Source organism: Thamnophis elegans, chromosome 10 (assembly GCF_009769535.1).
Source record: "Thamnophis elegans isolate rThaEle1 chromosome 10, rThaEle1.pri, whole genome shotgun sequence".
In the NCBI taxonomy this organism is placed as follows: domain Eukaryota; kingdom Metazoa; phylum Chordata; class Lepidosauria; order Squamata; family Colubridae; genus Thamnophis; species Thamnophis elegans.
Genome location: NC_045550.1, coordinates 37,686,720 through 37,708,503, shown reverse-complemented (window position 1 = coordinate 37,708,503; position 21,784 = coordinate 37,686,720). Strand labels below are relative to the sequence as shown.

Here is a 21,784-nt window from a genome sequence, read left to right as displayed (position 1 = left end):
TCTTTATCAGATTTGCCAAAATAACACTGTAATATAATGAAGGCAGAAGTTATTTGTTTTTCAATGATACAATTTTTTAAAGGAAACCAACCACAGCAGCAGTAAAAACCTTGGAAATCATGTCAAGCTGTCCACGATGAGATTGGTACAAATAAATTTAACAAACGAAATATATATAATAATATAATATAATATAATATAATATATAATATAATTAATAATTAATATAAAATATTAATTAATATAATTAATATAATTAAATAATATAATTAATATAATATAATATATAATATATAATATAATATAATATAATAATATAAATACCTTCCACCCCCAGTTCATTTTTCTTTGTTATATCAATCTCAAAGGTGGCAACACTTAGATGGCTTTGATTGACCAGAGAAGCTAAGCGAAGTGAACTTTATCCTAGTTAGTACTTGGATGGGTGACTATCTCAGAAGGCTAAGACTTTTGACCATAGTAGGAAGTAAATAAATAGATACTTAATCCCTCAAGGCAATGGCAAAAAACTTCTGTACTGCTGTCAGTATAACCGCATGGATGCTTTCACTAGGAGTCAAACTTGAGGACACCAATTTTTTGTCACTTTCATGTATTTGTAAACTAGCAATAATCTAAATTGCAAAGATATTTTATTTCCAGAAAAGGCAGCACTTTAGAAAAATAATATGTTACAGTTGAATTTATACCACTAGAAAATGCAGGAATTGAAAATGTCTTTTTGTATGTTATTCTGGTTGGGATGGGAAAGGAGAAAGCTACAGGTGCCATTGGAAGATACCTCATTGGGAAAGCATACTGTATATTATTTATTCCCTTGCAGACTCCTTGGGGAAAACCAACTTTTAAATGTGTCTCAGAATAAGTTCTCTATTAGCCCAAGCAGTTGGTGAAAGCCAACAGTGCCCTTTCAGTAACTCCTTGTTCCCGTGTTATAAGGTCACGACACATATCACAAGGCAGAGTTTCTGCCTTAGGGAACTTTCCTTATGACTTTCAAAGAGAATGGTCCCAAAATCTAATTATTTAGATGCTAATCAACTGCAGCACTATTTTGAAAGCCCCCGAAGATATTCTGAAACAACAACTTTAGTAACGCTGTTGCTTTTTTCATCCTCAAAGATAGGAAAGCACTGCATAACACCTATACTTGATAATGAGGATTAAAAACTTAATTTAATTTAATCTGCTTGTTTTTTTTAAGTTAGACAAGATGGAAGCAAATTTTACAATGATTGTCAAGAATTTGGAGATGAGTAATCCTTGTTACAAATGAATATGAATTACAACTATTACAAAGCTTAGAACAGAAAAGAGGCCCATCATAACATCTTGATAAATTGAATGAAGTATTGGGAAGCATAATTCTACTCTACCCCACAGATATTATGGACCAAAATACCACTCAATGCTACTCAAAGAAATACTGGCAAACAGAAAGGCAACACAATAAAAGGCATAATTCCAGATTTATTCAAAATTATGGATTGAAAATCTAATTTCTGTTTGATATTTTAGTAAAAAAATAGCTTTTATAAAATTAGTTTTAGTCAGCAAACTTGACCTCCTAAAAATTGTGGTACATTCCTGAACTTAAAATTGTAGAGTTATAATAATATACTGCAGATTAAATTTGGGGGAAAATGTGGATTTATTTAATTGCAATTATTTGCTTTCTGCTATTTGAGCAACTATAGAAAGTTAACAATAGTATATTAAAAACACCCATAAAATGTATTAACAGTGTTAAAAATCTCTGAAAATGTGTTCCTGGGTTTTTAACACAACATCCCTCCATGTCCTGCCAGAGGAAAAAAAATCCTGTTTCTTCTCTCTTCCAGTGTATCAACTGTGGAACTGATGTAATTGTTTTAAAAAACAACTAAATCTAATTATGAAAGTAGTAAATGGAATTTATAAATTCAGCAGCTGTTTTCCAAATTCATTTACTACAACTATTGAATATTAACAGGCTTGCAACATATGAGATGGGTTTTGTTATTGTTTGCTTTATTTTGCTTTTAAAAAAGAGTAAACAGCATTTGTAGATTACTTTGATTTTCTTTTTTTGGGGGGGGGGAGAATCACTGGGACTTTGAAGTTGTATGCCAGCTGCTTGCATTTATATCATGTAATGCAAAAGTCTGTATGGGGCAACTCACAAAATTCCAACGAGTTTAAAGGTATTTATTCCAAGTTTAGTAAGGCTGTGCCATTGAGTGAACTCTGGTGATTTTCATTTAGAGTGAAGGGTCCAACTGAAAAATTTCCATCCACGTAGGGTGGCCCTAATTTCCTTTATAAGAAAAATCCTGCATCACTGTGGTAAACATCTGCTAACTATGTTTCTGGAGCTCAGGAAACTAGAACTATGGTAATGTTATTTCACCATTCCCCAAGATTCTTCTCCAGATAAAAATCTGTCCACTCTACATCGGAATCTATAGAAGCTGCTATAGATACCCCTAGAGAGACTGTGGCAATGGAACCCAAAAACAGCATCCTTGGTTTAACCACACATTGTACATTAAGTCATGCCGTTGAAGACATCCACCTTTTATCCTTTAAGAAGGACGCCGAGGAATATTCTTCTTTCTATGGGGCTTTTCAGGTATTGCGTCCGATGTTAAAAAAATAGCAACACATTTTTAGATTAAAAAAAAGATTCAACAATTTTATGGATGTTTTAATATTGTATTGTAAACTTGCTAAGGTGCTCAAGAAGGTAGACAATTCAATTATTTTGCAAATTAATACACTCAGTTTTCGCAAAACATGCTATCCTAAAAATCGTAGGTTTTCATCATTAATTATAAAAAGAAATTGTCCCATTATTTTGAAAAGTTTAAGAGTGCTGTGGTAAATGTTCAATAACATGAAATAATATAATAATATAATATAGTAAATATAATAATATAATATAATAAATATAATATAATATAATATAATATGATAAATAATATATATAATATATAATAATATATATAATATAATATAATATATAGAATAAGTAATATATAATAATATAATATAATATAATATAGATATAAATAATATAATAATATAATATAATATATCATATAATTATATAACTAACCAGAACATAACATAACATAACATATACATAACAGAACATAACATAACATAATATAATAATATAACAAATATAATATAATAATATAATAATATGTAATGTAATGTAATGTAATATATATATATAGTATAGTATAGTATAGTATAGTATAGTATAGTATAGTATAGTATAGTATAATTATAATATAATATAATATAATATAATATATATATTATAAATATAAATATAATAATATATGATATGATAATATAATGCAATGTTAGCATAGCATAGTATAACATAGCATAATAACATCATATCACATCATAACATAACATGCAGTGCACATTGAGATTTAAAGAAAAGGATTTTCATTTCAATATAATCTATTTCCTCTATATATGTATATATGTGTGTAAGTTTATATACTGTGTATTGTGTTTGTGAGTGAGCTCTTTGCATTATGCAGGCCTTGCAGAGCACATCAGAAATTTAAAGAAAAGGATTTTCATTTCAATGTTCAAGAGTAATAAAAATACACTACAGCAAATGACTTTTGTTGCTTAAATGTTTGGGAGGTTGTTGATTAAAACAACCAAACCAAACACATCTCTCTTTGAACCTCCACAGGGCATTTCTAGTTCTTTTGACTATCTTTGATCTTGCAACTGGTTTTAGTTTCCCTTGTAAATTTAAAGCCATAATTTCTCAATCAAGTTTAAAGAAAATTGTAGTTTAGATTTGGTGCTGTCTTTTCTTTGCTGGTATTACTGTGCTTTTGCTCTGTGTATCATTTTAAAGGATGTCATTGGCAGCAGACAAGCGTCTTTGCCTGTAACACAAGGTAACAGGCAGGGATGGGAAACAAAAGAGTGGGGCCAGAATGGCTGTGCTTGCTCCTTCTTTGATGTGTAAGAACATAAAATATTAGAGAGGTTTGTATCTGTGTTATAATACGTACAATATTGATGTTAATCAGGACACATATTGTTTTTCACAGCTTGGGCATCTACTGCCATGTGACTGGAAAACAAATATACTCTTTAATGGAAAAACCAGACTCCTCCAGTTAAATAACTGTTGCTTCTTGTTTACAGAACAAAAAAACTAACATTATAGAATACTTTATTATACAGTACTTTAAAAATAATCATGCTGAAAACATGTTACATATTTAAGATGTCATTGTGCTCACACATTAGAAATCACACATTAGAGATTTTCCAGGATAAAATACAGAATGTTTTTATTAGAATGTCAGTTATATGTTAGTACTGAAATTTGTATGATGTATCTATTTGTTTTTGGAATCAAAGAACAAAACCAAGTAGCTATAGAAATAATAAAGTAATTTGTGGATTGTTTTAAATTTCGTGCTACTTAATCTCACCTTCTCTCCCTTTCCTTTTTATTTTAGGTAATGGGCCTCTTAACTAACCATGGAGGAGTCCCTCACCAGCCCCAGAACTGACTACCTTGTCCCATTAACGGGGGTTTAGAGCCAACCACCACAGGTCCGCAAGTTGTAGTCAAGACTAGATCATATGAAAAAGTTTAGATAGCCTTCCGACATCTCAGTCTACTGCCACCACATACAGCACTACTGGTTACAGTATGGAGCCTGTCCCAGGATACCAGTATGGGCAATATGGACAAAGTGAGTATTAAGTCATCAACAATGTATGTGTGTTCCTGGAATCTATGTCTTCATCATTTAATCTGGTTCTTTTTTTTTTAACCATTAAGAATCTCATTCAAAGCAATGAACAGTCATCAATTGCATAACAAGGTGATGGTTTAAGGTGCTGGTTTGGACTGGGAGGAACCAAGTTCAAAACTATCCTTGGTTAAGCAAGCTAACTGAGTTGCAGATTAGATTGTCTTCCCCAAAAATCTCACTATAGTTAAGCTAAAATTGGAGGCAGGAGAACTGTGCATACTGTCTTAAGCAGTTAGACAAAGGTTGGACCAATTTATGGCCAATTATGAAAATATTTAGTCATAAACCTGCGGGAGATTAGTTCTGGACTGACAACTCTATTTAGAAGCTGAGTCCTTCTACTGTACATGGCTATGATCAGATAGTATAGTTCAACCTAGTAACTTCTGCAGGAAAACCTGATGAAGCCAAAATGATGACACACACAATGACATAATTGTGTAAGTACTCGATTACATACTTGTGTCAGGATATCTTTCTTAACAAGTATTTATTCAAAGTGTTTCTGTGATTACATTGCCACTCGTATATCATCATTAGCTTCTTCCTCCATGGACACTCATATTTAGTTTTTAGCCAGATCAGTAAAATTGCACTTATACTGGTTTGCACCACACTGGATGCAACACCTTAATCAATCCTTTTCCTACCCTGTCCACATTGAAAACAACCTGGATGAACAGTTATCATTCCTAATAACGATGGAGGCATTCAGATATCTATAGGACACCTGGTTAGGGAAGACTGCTTTGATCTATCTTTGATGATTTGGAAGATGTTGTGTGTACTGTATTTCTAGTGACTTTGTTGTTTCCTAAGCAGCCTTCTTTACTGTTTGGGGGATTAAAAAATGTAATCCAGTAATGGCTAGGAGAAAGGAAGGAAAGTAATATCTTTTTCAGCAACATTTGATGGGTAGCCAGATCCTATAGCAAATTCCTGTGGTATATAGTAATAAGAATCACACCATTGTACTGAATGTAAGTTTTGAGAGATATGAGAAACTTGGTACTTTAAAAAAAAACAAATTGATTAAACGTGATGGGGTCATGATGCTTCTCAAACCACAAAATGCATACATTTAAAAGAGATATATTTGATAAACATTATATTTCATAATAACATATAGCATAATATTTCTTGCAATAAAAATACATTTTCTTCCTATTGTAGAGATACATAAATTTGCTGCTATGACAGTAGATTATTTCAAGCAACATTTCTGCTGCATAATTATTTTCTAAAGTGATGTCAACAACATCTTGATGTTATTAATTGTTGAGACATGAAACCTGATTGCCATTAGGTAAAACAGAGGGGGTTGTCCAAATGAAATAACCACTGGCATTCCACTATTAGAAACACATGTTCTTAATGAGGTCAGCTCAAGAATCATTAGTAGTATAATCCCAGATACATAGAGTTTTGTCAAACTTGTCTAAGAATAAGTATTAGTCCCTTTCCTTTGATATATCACTATTAATATGACAATGTCAACCTGTAGTTGACACTGCCCCTTGCTGTGCGGTTGTCACAGCATGACTTTAAAAGCTTATTATGCTTCTTCTTTCTTTCTATTTCTTTCTTTTTCTCTTTGTACAGGTGCCTTTCATTATCTGAAGCCAGATATTGCATAAGGTGAATGGTCCATTTCACATTAAAGTTGGTCTTGGTCCTGGTCTCAACCCAGTATTTGGAATGGAGCAATCTTCTCACCAAAATGAGGGCCTAAAATGCAGAGATTGTACTAGTGATAAATGGGACTATTCTTTTTTCATCAGTGCTTTCAATAAGGTGTTTGAACATATTGGGTAAAGCAGCTCAGAAAATAAAGACCACAAACAGTGCCACAAATAAAACAGTTCAGTTCACCATGGCATTAGCTAAGACAAATAAGAATAATAGAAGTTTTCACACTGCTGGGCTGAAGTAAGCATTCCATTTTTAGATTGATGAAGATTCATGGATTAACTTGGACATTGTGATCTGAGTGCTGCAAAATTAGAGCATTTTTGAAACTTTCAGTACCGACTTTTGACAGTGCCCAGTTGCTAAGAATGGGCTGAAGAACCTTGTATAACACACTGGAAAATGACCTTGAAAGGAAATGTTAAAGTCTGTAGGATGCTAGACTAGATGTTTGAAGACTTCCACAAATAAGTTATTGGTTATCTTCTTGTTTTTGTAATCCTGTTGTTGCTCAATGTCACATACAAAAGGACTTTTCTTCATAACAGCAAATGACATATTTGTAACATGAAGAAAAGTTTTGCAAGATTGTTTGTGTTTGAAATTTTCCTAGTCCATGTTACCCTCCTGAAAGAAAGAAACAAAAATACAGAATAACTTTGATTTTATGATTGCTTAACAATGTGCAATATGGCGTACCTCACCAAGCTTTGGCTGCATCCAAGGCATTATATATAGAATCAAAATTATATTTTTTCCAAGTACTTTTATTTTACAATACATATTTCACTCTTTAGTATATAGAGGTGTCACAGTTTGCTTCGATGATCTCCATTTTATTAGATCAAAAGGGACTTTTGGGGGAAAATACATTTAAAATGCTTATGTTTACATAATTTCTAGAAAATACAGGGCTAAATCACTATGTCTCTGTAGTTGTCATGTAATTTTAAATTATACAATTGCATCTTATATTCTTCAGTGGAAACCAAGGTTTACAAACTTTTAGGTTGTGACATTTCCAAATGTCAATAAATTTGTCTTTTGAAATGTTAGGAGGGACAGGAAGATGGCAGGCAGTGTTATTTATTTTTCTTTATTCTTGGAATGGTGAGTGAGGTAGAGCACAAATTCATTCCTTTTAGCATTCAGTTCAATGAAATTAGTAAATTAGTAGGACTAGGATATCGTACAGAATTTAGTTCACACATTGGTCTTAAAGAGTGATTGAACAAAATACTATCTTTATGTTACATTCTCTATCAACAACACATGTGTTGTAAAAACAAAAAAAAATCTCATATAAAAAAGCGCAGTAAATATTTACTATTTATAATGAATAAACAGCTATGGAAACTGCTAAGCACTTACTGCTTTTGGTGATGAATTTTGTGAGCTTGTATTGATACAATATTTTCAAAAAACATTGCTATTCATCAGACAAAATATATATAATATTTATCATAAAAAAGTGAACAATGAAGAAAAATCTTTGTGTTCTTCACCTATGGAGTTTCCCAATCATCCAGGTCATGATTGTCCCAAAGGTGCTTTTTTCAAAGGGCAACTTGACTATCTTGGTTTTTTTTCCTTGAAAACGTTTCACTTCTTATCCAAGAAGAAGAAGCTCATTGGATGAGAAGTGAAATGTTGTCATAGAAAAACCAAGAAAGTCCAGTTGCCTTTTAATTAAACCTTTTTGTATCCTTTCCATTCTAATCTGGAGTCAAGTTCAACCTTGTCTCAATATTGTTAATCAATAATATTGCTAATATTGTTGTTTTGAGAACTGAAGATTTTCCCCCCACTGGGTCTTGTAATGCTATGTGGGAATCATCTTGAAGATTGAAGGGAAGAGATGCTATCAAGAAAATGAAAAGGGAAAATCTTTAGTTGCTTAAGGATCAGAGGGAAAAAAACCCCATACTGTAGGAAGGCCCAACCATTATTAATCAGGGGATTAAGTTCCAGTGGGAAGTTTGTATCTTCAGACTTGCAAGATTCTGTTAATGTAGCCTTACAGTAAATTAAAATGAGCTCATTTAGTCATGTTTCTTGTCTGGTTTACCTGGAAGGACTGACATCAATTTGAAAATTGGAAGGTACAAACTTCCTACTGCCACTTTGACTGCCTGATCAATTAGGGCAGGTTCTTCCTAAGTTACTTCCTCCATTTGTGAAACCACTGCCACACCAGCTCCTGTCTGTTTCCTATCTCTTCCACTCGAGTCACTCAAGGCCATTCTCACATACCATTATACTGGAAGGCAATTTATTTGAAATTGAAGCAAGCTATTATTTCCTTTGAAATGCTATGGGTTTGTAACACTTGTGAGCATCCCATTTCCAAATAAATCCCCCTTATTATAGTTAGGGGAGAAGGGCTGCAGCTAGCATTCTATCTTCATTTTCTTGGAGAGAAATTTTTGTGATCCCTTCTACCTTGCCTCCTCCCCAGAAGGAGAGGTGCCAATTAAATTATGTTTTTGCTGTTCTGTTTGTTATCAGCATTTTGGGAACTGAAGAAGTAAAATCTATCACAGGTTAATTTCATACTGTTTGTGATGAATGGATGAATGGAAATAAGATATGCTCTTTGTCAAAGCAGTGGTCTATTAAGTTTAGTTCTGCACATATGGATTACCAGGAGACAAAGGTGATTACTGCTGTCCCCCCTTGAAATAAGAGAACAAGGGTTTAAGAAGCTTTTATCTGACCTTCTGTGTTATGTTATCTTCAAGTGGTAGACCTGGTAGCTTGGTACTACCACTATCCTTTTGTGAATTATTGACTATTGTTTCAGCTCTTCTGAATCTCAGGTAAGTATCCTTTACACAGCCCTACATGATGTTATGTGAGATTAAGCTTAAAAAAATTACTTTATTACTGTGCTTCTCCCCTGTGCCAATGTAGTCTATTTTTTAAAATGTTCAAGTTCAACTGGAGCCAAGTTGGTCCTCAGGTTTATTCTTCAATAATCCATTTTCTTCTTAAAGTTGAAAAATAACATACGGCAGGATTAAAAATCATTACTACAGAATGTGTCCTGTTCTGCTCCACATATGCACCCCCCCCCCAAGGGTTGAAGTCTTTATAGGGCTTCATCAACTCCAAATAGTATTCCCAGTATTCAATCCTCCTGCCCCCAGGAAGTAGTACAAACATCATCAATCCAATTCTCCCATCTGGAATGCAGAGAAAGCCCATAAAGTCCCCTCAACAGGTTCAGAGTACAAAGACAGTTCACTATCCAAGCACAAATAATCAAACCAAATCCAAGTCAAAAGTTGAAGAAGCAAGTCTAAAGTCCAAAAACAGCATCCAAATCCATGGCAAGAATCACAATGGTTGAATGAATGCACTGCAAGAAACTGATAAGTTGTTCCCAGTGATAATGGGCTCCACATTCTGGGTTAAATAGCTGCTGACCAGTATAGCTCATCAGAGGGGTGAGGTTGCCGCCTCACAAATAGCCTCACTGACCTTAATTGTGCCTGCCTCCTCTCATCCCTGCACATTTGTGGGTCAGGTGGATGAGGCAACATCTCTACATCCCCCCTGACCAGCTGCAGCTTTGAACCTTCTCTGCATTGCTCTTCCCATGGGGGTTCTGGTGTTTCCAGCTGCAATTATGCTTCTCCTTTTCCTCTATCAGCTGACTGTTTGTCTGGACATCCCTCCGTCAACCTCTCCACTGAGCCTGGCCTCTTCACTCCTGGCTTGGAGCTGTTGGCAACTTACCTATGCTGTTCTTAGAAGTTTGCTCCCCACTCCAAAGTCCCTGGGGCTGGCTCTCCCTCATCATCCAATCTGGTGTCTAGGGAGGCCATCACATGACTTGATTGCCAAAAGGTTTTTTGAAGTACCTTTTGAAGTGGATTCTGAAATACCTAAAAGATAAAACAGTTTTAACATGTCCATCTAGCTTCAGTCTTTCCTTTTTCTGTGATTTGTACCTTCATGCTTTTTTTTTATTCTGGCAAAATGGAGTACAAGGGAAAAGAGGCTTGTCTATCTTTCCTCTAAGATGCTTTGCCTTATAGAATTTGGACCATTCCAAATTAATTTTATTTCCTCCAGGAAAAGTGTCAGAATAGTACTACTACTACTACTTTAAAGGCAACTTGGAGTAGGTGAGAGAAAATAATTTCCAAGAGAAGAACACATAATATCTGTTTGGCTATTTTCTGTATTATTTTATGGGGAAATTCTACTAAATTGGAAAATGAAAGAAACTGAACGTTAATTTAGACATGTTTGGAATTATATGCTTTGCTCAGGAATTCCATGGGACTGACTTAACTCTGCTAACCACCACTGAACATATGGGCTTTGGTGAGTAAATTAACAAACACAATGAGGTTACATGTACACAAAGAAAGACACGAGCTTTGAAGTTAATGTAAGGCAAACTATTGGTTTCCTTTTCAAGATATCTCTACTGAAAACTTTATTCCTTCAAAAATGAGCCTGAAGCAGGGCACTATGATCCAACTTTCATACTGCTAAGGTCACCATGAAAATACAGAAACTATAATGCAATGGTGCAAGTACACATTAAACAAAAGACTCTTGTGAGATAATTTTACAGCAAAATAAGGTAAGTGTTCGTATGAGCTGGTGTAATTCCAAATATTGGAAATTTTAGTTATTGTGGACAAGTTCCATTTATTATCAGGCCTATCAGGGATTGTCAGGAAAAATCAGAATAGAAATGGGAAGACATATTTCATTGACCTTTACTGGCTAATTTAATCAAGTCAGCCTGATATACAATATGAAAGAACATCTGCTGATAAGAAAAAACTATAGCTTTCTTTGTCTTGGATCTGGAAGTAGCTTAGAGGCTTCATTAACCATTCAGTGTCTTCAGCAAATCTTAGACCCTACTGTGCAACTATTTCCTTTTCCTTACACAAGGATATATTTCCATTCTGTGTCCTTTTGAGGTACAATTAACATGCCACACATTACTTTTGTAATTGAAAATTTCAAATACCTTAGTCCTTGGCACAGTGGAAATGCTCTTGCTTGCTTACAAACCATTTCATATTGGTAATTAAAGTGATTATGGATCTCATCGTGTTTGAAATGTGCAAACTGTACCCAATTTAAAAATATTATTGCTACCAAAAAAATCCCCAACAAAGACAAACTGAAAGAAAAAAAAAGAGGGAAAATAAATTTCTAAGACAAACTTTAGCAATAAGGTGAATAAAACAAGGAGCAGGTTCATTAAATAAAATTACTAAGGTTATACTCATTTGTTTTCCATGTAACTTACAAAACGGTTTCTCACCTGGAAATTTCTGGCTATTTGGCTTACAATTCAATGCTTTGCTTTACATAGTAGACAGCATATCTTATTTCAAATAAACGTTGCAATATTCCATAAATGCAATATTTATTTATTATTTACATAGTTGCAAGCCTGCATAATAGTTAATAAACAGTCTGTTAAACTAAGTCTTAATGTCAAAAATAAAAGGAGCATCACTGTGCAATTCTTAACCCAAAAGCACTGCAAATAGTCCCCCCCCCCCACTTCTTATACAGAAAATCTATTATGCTATGGATAGTTTTAAAGGAAGACACAATTTTAAACAGGTGAAAGGGTAGTTGCCTTTCTTATGTTTGAGATGTAATGATTATCTCAAGAACATTCTTGCTTTACCCTTGAGCTTATTTTTTTTACATATATAGGACAAATTTATGGCAGGTCAAGCAATCATTTACGATTAGATATGAGTGCTAAATCATACATGCATGTCTTCAGGGGATATAATTCTGAACTGAGTAACCCGGACTAGACATTCATGTGTTTCTCTTAGGTATCTGGCTAGCTTCTGTTGGGAAAAATAATATGAATTTAGACTGTGTAAGAATGTCTTTGGATTTTCTGAAGATTGCACTTCCCACTGAAATCATTTCTACTTTAAAAAATATGAAAAAGTACCTCTTTGAACCTACAGTAGTTTCAGGAAATTTAAACACAAGACATGATCCCCTACCATCTAGAGCTGAAGAAGCTTCTTAGATTAGAAGCAAAACTTTTCAAGGAAGAAAACCAAGAAAGTTCAGTTCCTTTCAAAGAGCGCCTTTGGGACAACCATGATCTGGATGACTGAGAATCTCCATAGATATCTAAAACACAAGAATAGCTAGAGATCTCTGCGATATAGAGGACAACCAAGTTTGTACCCAAATATGATGGAAAAAAAAATGAGAGAGTCATACTTTTCTACATGAATGAATAATCTACAGTATGGTTTGGTGATATGCACGATTAGACTTCTCAGGATTCCAAATGTAAAATTAAGGAAAAAAATGAGAGGGTAAAAAGCAAAGCTGTAAATTAGTAGCTAATACAGCTGTGCAAAACAATAGAAAAAAGGTATATTTTCAACAAAACACTTAACTTTGAATTTTACAATGAATGCATACTTCTGGCTTGTATGACTATTACACATACAGTTCCCTGCTGTCCTCTGTGGAGTCATAGTGTTTTGCTGGTTGATAACACTGGGAATGTTATCTGCATGTTTATAAGTGCAGCGACAGGCTGCGCCAGCTTTCTAGCCATTAGAAGATATTACCTCTTAATGAGTTACCAATATATTAGCACATTATAAAATTATTTTGGTACAGTGAATAATTTATTTGTCAATCTAGGACATAAAATGGGCTTCTTAATGCCACAAGAATCCATTAGTAAATTTGGTTCTACCCAAAAATGGAAGAGATTCAATTATGTAGCCCATGTTTGGCTATTTGATAATTGGTGTGGTTATTGGTGCTCCCTGAACTTGGCTGTTTTCGTGCAGACAATTTATTATCCATGGGGTAGCTAACATAATCACTGCACTGCACTGCACTGCAGGAAAATGTGATCTAATCATGTAATGAAACCTCTGCAGGAAAACAGAAAAGCTCAGAGTGCAACCATAGTTCAGTGGTCTCCAACCTTGGTAATTTTAAGATCTGTGGACTTCAACTCCCAGCTTTGCTGGCTGAGGAACTCTGGGAGTTGAAGTCCACAAGTCTTAAAGTTGCCAAGGTTGGAGACCACTGCCATAGTTCACCCCTATATTGTCTTCTGATAGAATCTTGGTTATCTCTGCTTTAGCCCAATCCATATAAAGTTATGACATTTTAATCATGATAAAAATAGATTTATCAATTGGAAGTACTATAGTGTATGGGGACACTTTAATCTTCTGACCTTAATGATTAATTATTTTCATAATCACAGCTAAATAAATAGTTACATAGATATTCAAAAACTGTATTTAAAGAGAACTCATCAATAGTTGTTCATCAAATTGAGAAAATATATCATAACAAAATGCCACATGAATCTGTGTCCTCTACAGCTCATTTTTCTCTAATTGATGGGACAGAATTAGGTGGGTAATTAATGTCTTAGAAAACAGAATTAAATTCAGAACTGTCAATGGGACGAAATGAGCTGAAAGTAATACTAAAATTTAACAATGAACAGCACAAAAAGTCTTCACTTATTTAAAGCATTACATAAATATATACAGATAGGGGATATCTACATATCTAGTTGAAATGTCTATGAAGAAGTCCTTGGAAAAACAGTTGATTGCAAACTAAATTTAAGCCAGTAGTATAATGCAGTTATAAAGAATGCAAATGAATAATCAATGCATGGGAAAAATTCATTCCATTTTATTCTACCTGGGTTAGACCCCCATCTCAATTATAGTGTCCAGTTGGGTTACTGCAATTTAAACAGGAACCAGAGAAGCTTTAAGAAGTCCAGAGAAAGGCCATGTGGTTGATTAACGGACTACAAACTAACCTCTGTAAAGATATATTATATGTTTAGGAGCTATATATGTTTAGCTCTTAGAAAACACAACTGAAACACTCTTAAGTACCTGAAAGTTATCACATAAAAAGAAGAACTCACTAAACATGAAGCCACTGGGTGAGATCATTCGGCAAGCACGGGATAAAATACCACCCAATATGCGGATGATACACAGTTGTATCTGTCCGCCCCGTGCCAACTCAGTGAAGCGGTGGACGCGATGTGCCAGTGCCTGGAGGCTGTTAGGGTCTGGATGGGTGTAAACAAACTTGCACTCAATCCCGACAAGACCGAGTGGCTTGTGTTTTTCCCTCCCACTAATTGGCCTTGTTTTCCAACTCTCAGGCTGGGGGGTGAAAATTATACGCCCCTCAGACAGGGTTCGCAATTTGGGAGTCCTCCTGGATCCACAGCTGACTTTAGAAACATCATCTGTCGGCTGTGACCAGGGGGACATTGCCAGGTTCGCCTAGTGCACAATTGCGTCCCTACCTGAACCGGGAGGCTCTCAGAACAGTCACTCATGCCCTTGTGACCTCAAGACTGGACTACTGTAATGCGCTCTATATGGGGCAGCCCTTGAAGAGCATTTGGAGACTTCAGCTTGTCCAGAATGCAGCAGCTTGAGCGATTGTGGGTGTACCTCGGTTCACCCACGTTACACCTATCCTCCGCGAGCTGCACTGGCTGCCTATTGGTCTCCAGACACGCTTTAAGTGCTAGTTGTTATTTATAAAGCCCTACATGGTATCGGACCTGGTACTTGAGAGACCGCCTCCTGCCAATTACCTCCCAAAGACCTATTAGATCCCACAGACTAGGCCTCCTCCGAATTCCATCCACCGGCCAATGTCGACTGTCGACTACTTGGAGGAGAGCCTTCTCTGTGGCTGCTCCGGCCCTCTGGAACGACCTCCCCGTGGAGATTGGACCCTCACCACCCTTCAGGCTTTCCGCAAAGCCGTCAAGACCTGGCTGTTCCGGCAGGCCTGGGGCTGATGAGTTCCCAGCCCCACTCGAATTGTTGTGACTGTTGTGAGTTTTTTAAATCTGTTCTTTGTAGTTTGTTTCTCGTCTTGTTTGTTTTGTATTGTTCCCTTCCCCTTGGTTTGTTAGCCGCCCTGAGCCCCTCTGGGAATAGGGCGGCATACAAGCTTAATAACCTAACCTACCTACCTACCTAAATGTTCTAGATTACATAATAGACTTGTTCCAGACTGCAGGAAAGTGACCAGTGAGTTGAAAATATAGAAATAGAGATTCCATTTGAATACTGAAAGAAACATTGTGATAATAATAAAGCAGTTCTGTAGTAGAACCAATGACCCAGAAAGACTGTTAATGAGTCCTCTCTGGCCTGTTAAGTGAATGCTAATTACTATCTGTCTGGATCCTTTAATTTGGATTCTTGCACTGAAACTGATCTCTAAATAGCCTTCTAACTCTATGATTCTTTGATTCTGTATTGAATTATTCTTTTTATTCTGTTATCATCTCATAGGTTGTATAACTATAACTCATATTCTTTCCATAATCTCATCATGATTCTCTTGGTGGAAACATGAGACTATATTTACAGATGTCTATAGTATCATTTGAAAAATCACTTGAAAGGATGTATTTATCCTAAAGACATCATGTATGTATGCATATACAATATTAATTATATAATCTTACTATATTCTTAAAACAATTGCATGACCAGTCTGTAATGGAGTTTCTCCATTATGGCACTCACCAAATGCGGGCCTCAAAACTTCCAGATTTCTCCCAACTACGATACTATTTTTGAGTATTTTAGGACGTAATAACTACACATCTGGGATCTATCCATTAGGGGAATGCAGCTGTTCTGAGTGACCAGTAGCTGGTTGATGAACACCAAATATGATTAGGTAATTTTTTTTGGAATTAATAAAAGGAAGATTCCACAAACTACATCTTATGCATATAAATGTCTTAAACTTATACAGAGCAATGTTCGGATTCTGACACTAGTTAGGGCTTCCCAAGAGAGGAAAATACAGGTACACATTTAACTATTTATCATCTTAAATGGTAACTAAATATTGTGGTTTCAATTATTTATCAAGGAACAGTACAAAAAAAATGGAAAAAATGAACACATAGTAATCTTACTGAAACAGAGTTCCATAGTATGGTCCTCATAGTTGAGGTATGATATTTACATTAACTATTTTTCTGATTAAATAGGTTGATACAATGGATGAATTAGTACTGTAATTACATGGGAACTGAATGAATGCCACTTTAATTTTTGTAGAATTAATATAACAAATAAATAGAGGTACTTGAATACGTTTTTATGAATAATTTAGGCAAGTAGAAAGAACAAGCTATTCCTTAAGGATGAAAGAAGAGTCATTCAACCACCAGTCAAAATTATAAGACTCAATTAAAATATTATATGGAAAAGTAACACTGAAAAGTATATTTACAAAAACCGAAAATAAACATTGAGTGCTTAGTAGCTCACACTTATATTTAAAAAATTATAAACTATTATAAATTATGCTGAAGCATAATTTATATTTAGAGTTTAAACTGGCATTTACAGTTATAGTTGTGTACCTAAGGGACTGAGATCAAATGGTCCTGTCCGTTGACAAATTGTTAAAGTGTTTGTACTTTCAATTTATTCTAAGTGTTGACTACCTTTACAGGAAGGGATCCTACTCACTGTTAGTAATGGAAGCTGGGTTACATAATTCTCTTAATGTTTTTTTTTTAACAAGGGAAAGCATTAATTTCATTAGAGTAAATTTTGACAATCTCCTAAAAGATTAACTACATAAATGCTATAAGAGTGCCTGTGTAAGTCTACAAGGCCACTATATAAATGCATCTCAATGAAGCATGCATGTGCCCCCACATTTACACACTCATACATATGATATCTAAATATTGCCAATTTTGCAGTTCCTGCCTTCCCATGTTGAAAGGTTTCAGATGAGAATTGTGCGATACTTTAAGGCTTGGTGATCTCATGAGATTTAGGACAGGACAGTATTAAAACATATATTAAATTTATTTTTTATTTTTAAATTTGGGTCCTGACAATCTGCTGACCCCTTTGCTAGTCACTGTGATTTATGGCTGGTAGCTATGTGAGGTCAGGGGGACCTGTAGTTTTAAAAGGCAGAGCATGTTTTGTGAGGCAGTCTTTGTTCTTCAACCGATGTTCATGAACAAGATAGCCAAAGGTTTCATTTATATAACCTCACAATCTGAATATAAAATTTGTCATTTGTGGAATTTAATGATAAAACCCATTTTATGGAAGAAATGGAATATTAAGATATTTGAACCAATCACAGCTGAAACTGAAACTATTTGACTAGCTGACACTGATGTAACAGTTACTTACAAAGGACACTAGGGTATCATAGGTGTGAAACAATGATCTGGACACTTAGTTGGGGAAGTTTACTACAGAATAAGAAGGTTATGTTCCACCAAATGTAGAAAGGCATATTTGCAAAATGCTGCAAGAGAGATAAACTGTAAAATAAAGTTAATGTTATCAATGTGTATACAAAATTGAGAATAATCTTTTTGTAAGATTTTTGTTGTCTGTGAGCTTGACTTTTTTCTTGCAGATGTTTTCATTACCAAAGCAATGTTAGATAGAGAGAACACTATTTAGACAAGCACAAACACACTGTAGCAACCCTGAACATCAGAAAAAGGAAACAGGTCACATCTGCAACAAAATAACTATTCCACACAACTTTATCAAAATCCAATATAGTACAATCAACACAAGCTGTGAAAAGGATAATACTGACATATGTCAAAAACATTTCAGAAACTCCCAGCAGACTATTACAACCACATGGTATCATTGTAGCACATAAAGCCTCCAAACATTTAAGTAAACCAAAAGACCCAGCAGCCCCAGAAGAAAAAAACAGGAGTTATCTACAAGATACTATAAAAGTCACTAGGTAGGACACACAGGTAGGAAATTAGCAGAGTGTATCCTAAACATAAGTAGTAACCAAAAATATGATGAAAACTCCTTAATTTCACAACACATGGTCAGACATACCACTGTTTTCAACTGGGAAACGGTGAGTATTCTAGACCATGCCAAATTTAAAAAAAATGCTAGATAATTCCTGGAAGCTGGTACTCAAATAAATTGACGCTCAACAGACACATGGAGATAAACCAACATCTACATGTCTCAAAAGAGACAATTAAAAAGCCAAAGGAAACAACAAAAGTTCAGAACACCTCCTTACTAGCTATCATCATTCAGATGAGCAGACATTAAAACCAATTAATGCTAGATCACAATCAAGAAACAAACAATACCCCAATCAGGAAACCACCAACTCAGACAAACAAGCTAACAGTAAACAACAATCAAGGACCCATCAAGACCATTCCCACCCACACCGACAGGACAAGCCCTAGTATATAAAATGAGAGAAAACCCACTCCCTTCTAGCACTAACTAACTTTGTAATGAAATGTCTGCAAGATAATAATTAAGCTTAGACAGCACCAAAGACCGCACAGTTCAATTCTGAGCTACAAATATTCTCTTCTATCAATAATCCTTTTGTTTTGTAACTTCAGCTAGTTTTAATAATTTCAAGTATGGTAAGATCAGATGAGACAATCACACAGAAGGAAACTAGGAAGAAGAGATGAGTTGAGATGAGATGTTGGATTTTGAGACCATATTTGATTCTTTACGCATCTATATTTTTATTGTCTTCCACTAACTTTCTTATGCAAAGAGTTTCAACTCATGGTAATGATAATCTTCAAAACTATAGGGCTATTGCTTCTTTTCTGATTTGGCTCAAATTCATCAAGGAAGATTAGCTATGACAGTTTATTCAGTGACTAAATGTTGATACTTTTGCAGGCTTAATTCATAACATAACTGTAAGCTATTGCCCTATGTTTATATTTCCCATCCATTTCTCACATTTCCAAGGCAGACTGATATGCGATCCAGCAGTTTAGTTTCCATAATTGGCATTTTTTCTAAGACGAAAAGGAAACAAATTCTTTATCCTCCATACTTATTTAATTTCTGGGAAACAACAAGAAAAATAGTTAATCCACTGTTTGATCTTGGTTCCTTCTGCTAAGTGTTCATTTTTCTTTAATCTTATTCTTTCTTTTTAATCTTCATTCATTGTCTCCATCATCACTAAAGAAATCTCTGATCCTTTAAGTATCCTATGGAAATTACATGTGGAATGGTATATCTCAAAACTTGTTTTCTTTTCTAAATCTAGAGGAATGGCATCTAGTTTCTAATCCAGTCAAAACTGATTCTCTGGTAGTTTCTGTATAACAGGAATGCTGTTTATTTACAATAAGATTTGCACTAGCTACAAAACATTTGCAAAAACATATCTTTCTAGTATCTCATTCATTGTATTGTCACATTGCTAGAGTGAGTGGCACTTGTTGTGTTAAAACAAACCTGATGCAGCTAAATTTATGACTACATAATCAGGCAATAAATTTAATTAAGGGAATTCAGCATTGAAAAAGCAGTCAGGCTAGATTTTGACTTATTTAAAAATAAAGATGAGTAACAATTATCCTTCACACTATTTTAGACATATACAAATTATGGCTCTGATTCAGTTTTATTTATATTGAAGTATTGAAGTTTAAGTTCTTGGACAATTCAGCCTTATGATGTCAAAGCTACTTCAATCATATCCAACTGTTGATGCTTTAAAACAAAAAATGGTGATAAAAAACACTCAAGTTTTAAAAGCCAAAGTTTTGCTAGCTAGCATCTTAGTCCATTTAAAACTTAAATATTTTCAAATGGCTTGCTGCTAAATATTGCAGAGGGCATGAAAATAGTGAGAAGAAGAAACAAGCAAAAAGAAAAATTGGCATGGCCATTGCAACTGTTTGCAACAGTTCATTCTATCAGAAACAAAGCAAGCAAATCATAATTCTCTTCCCAAGTATAAATTTTCTTGTTTACCTGTACTGTATTTTTCGGAGTATAAGACGCCCCTTTCCCCCCCCAAAAAGAGGCTGAAAATCTGGGTGCATCTTACACACCGAATACACACATTTTTTGCCTCTCAAAGCCCTGCCCCTTTACCAAAATGGCTGTGCATACCCTTATGGAGGCTTTCAGAGACCTCCTGGGGGCTGGGGAGGGCAGAAATGAACAAAAAATGGCCCGTTTTTGCTCCCATCCTCCAGCAGCACTCTATAAGCCACCATAAGGCTATGCATGCAATTTTTTTGACAAAAAAACACCAGCCTGAAGATGGTGAGTGGGACCTCGACAAAACGTTGACAAGACAATCTCAATCTTACATGGGAAAAGACCCGAATACAACAAGACCAGCATATATATATACATATACATATACATATACATATACATATACATATACATATACATATACATATACATATACATATACATATACATATACATATACATTTACATACACACACACACACACAGACAGACAGACACACAGTCACAGACACAGACACAGACACAGACACAGACACAGACACAGACACAGACACAGACACAGACACATATATATATTCGTAGATTTTCACGGGTGTAGGGATGCTGGTCTGGTTGTATTTGGGTCTTTTCCCATGTAAGATTGAGATTGTCTTGGTAACATTTTGGCTAGGTCTGACTCGCCATCTTCAGGCTGGGTTTTGGACTTAAGGCATGGTCAGAGCTGCTGTCTTTCTATAAATCTTGGTGGGGTGTGTGGAGTGCTGGCTTTGTTTCAGTAAGTGGAATGATTGGTCGTGTGGTTGTATCATGATTGATAGATTGGTGCTGATTGGTGCTGGCTGTGTGTCCGTTGTTGTTTCGTGTTGTAATGGCCTGGGTGGCAGGTGGGGCTTGTTTGTTGACTAGGGCTAGTTTCCATATTCTGGTAGGCAGGAGGTATCATCACGTTTATTCATGTTGTGGGGGTGTTTCTCTATTTCAATAGCTTCCATAATTATTCTCTTGTTGAAGTGTTCAGTTTTGGAGATACACCTGGTTCCTTCAAAATTAATTCCATGCCCTCTAGCTTTAAGGTGCTGGAAAAGGTAGGAAGTTTTTTCTTTTTTTCTTACTGTGTTCTTGTGTACTGCGATGCATGCATTTATTCTCCTGTTCGTTTGTCCTATGTATGTTGCAGGTCAGATTTTGCATGGTATTTTGTAGACTCCTTTGTTTTCTAGCTGGATTTTGTCTTTGGGGTTTCTTAAGATGTTGGCTATTTTTTGGTCAGTGTTGAAGGCTGCCTTGTCTTGATTTTATCTGTGGTGCCTTTGATATAAGGGAGAAGGGTGATGCCGTTGTCCTGTTCTGTGTCCTGGTTTTTTGGGGAGTCTCCCTTTGCATTAGGTTGGTAATTGTCCATTGGACATTAATATGTTTGTGAGACTGTGTAAT

General features: G+C 35.1%; 1 protein-coding gene across 1 annotated transcript in view; it reads left to right on the top strand.

Annotated features, from left to right (window-relative positions):
* PAX3 (paired box 3) overlaps positions 1-6,451 on the top strand; it is a 94,588-nt gene extending 88,137 nt beyond the window's left edge. Inside the window, 3 exon segments of the mRNA XM_032225478.1 lie at positions 4,512-4,605; positions 4,608-4,751; positions 6,417-6,451. Coding sequence (XP_032081369.1) covers positions 4,512-4,605; positions 4,608-4,751; positions 6,417-6,451 — 273 coding nt within the window.
* The last annotated feature ends 15,333 nt before the right edge of the window (positions 6,452-21,784 follow it).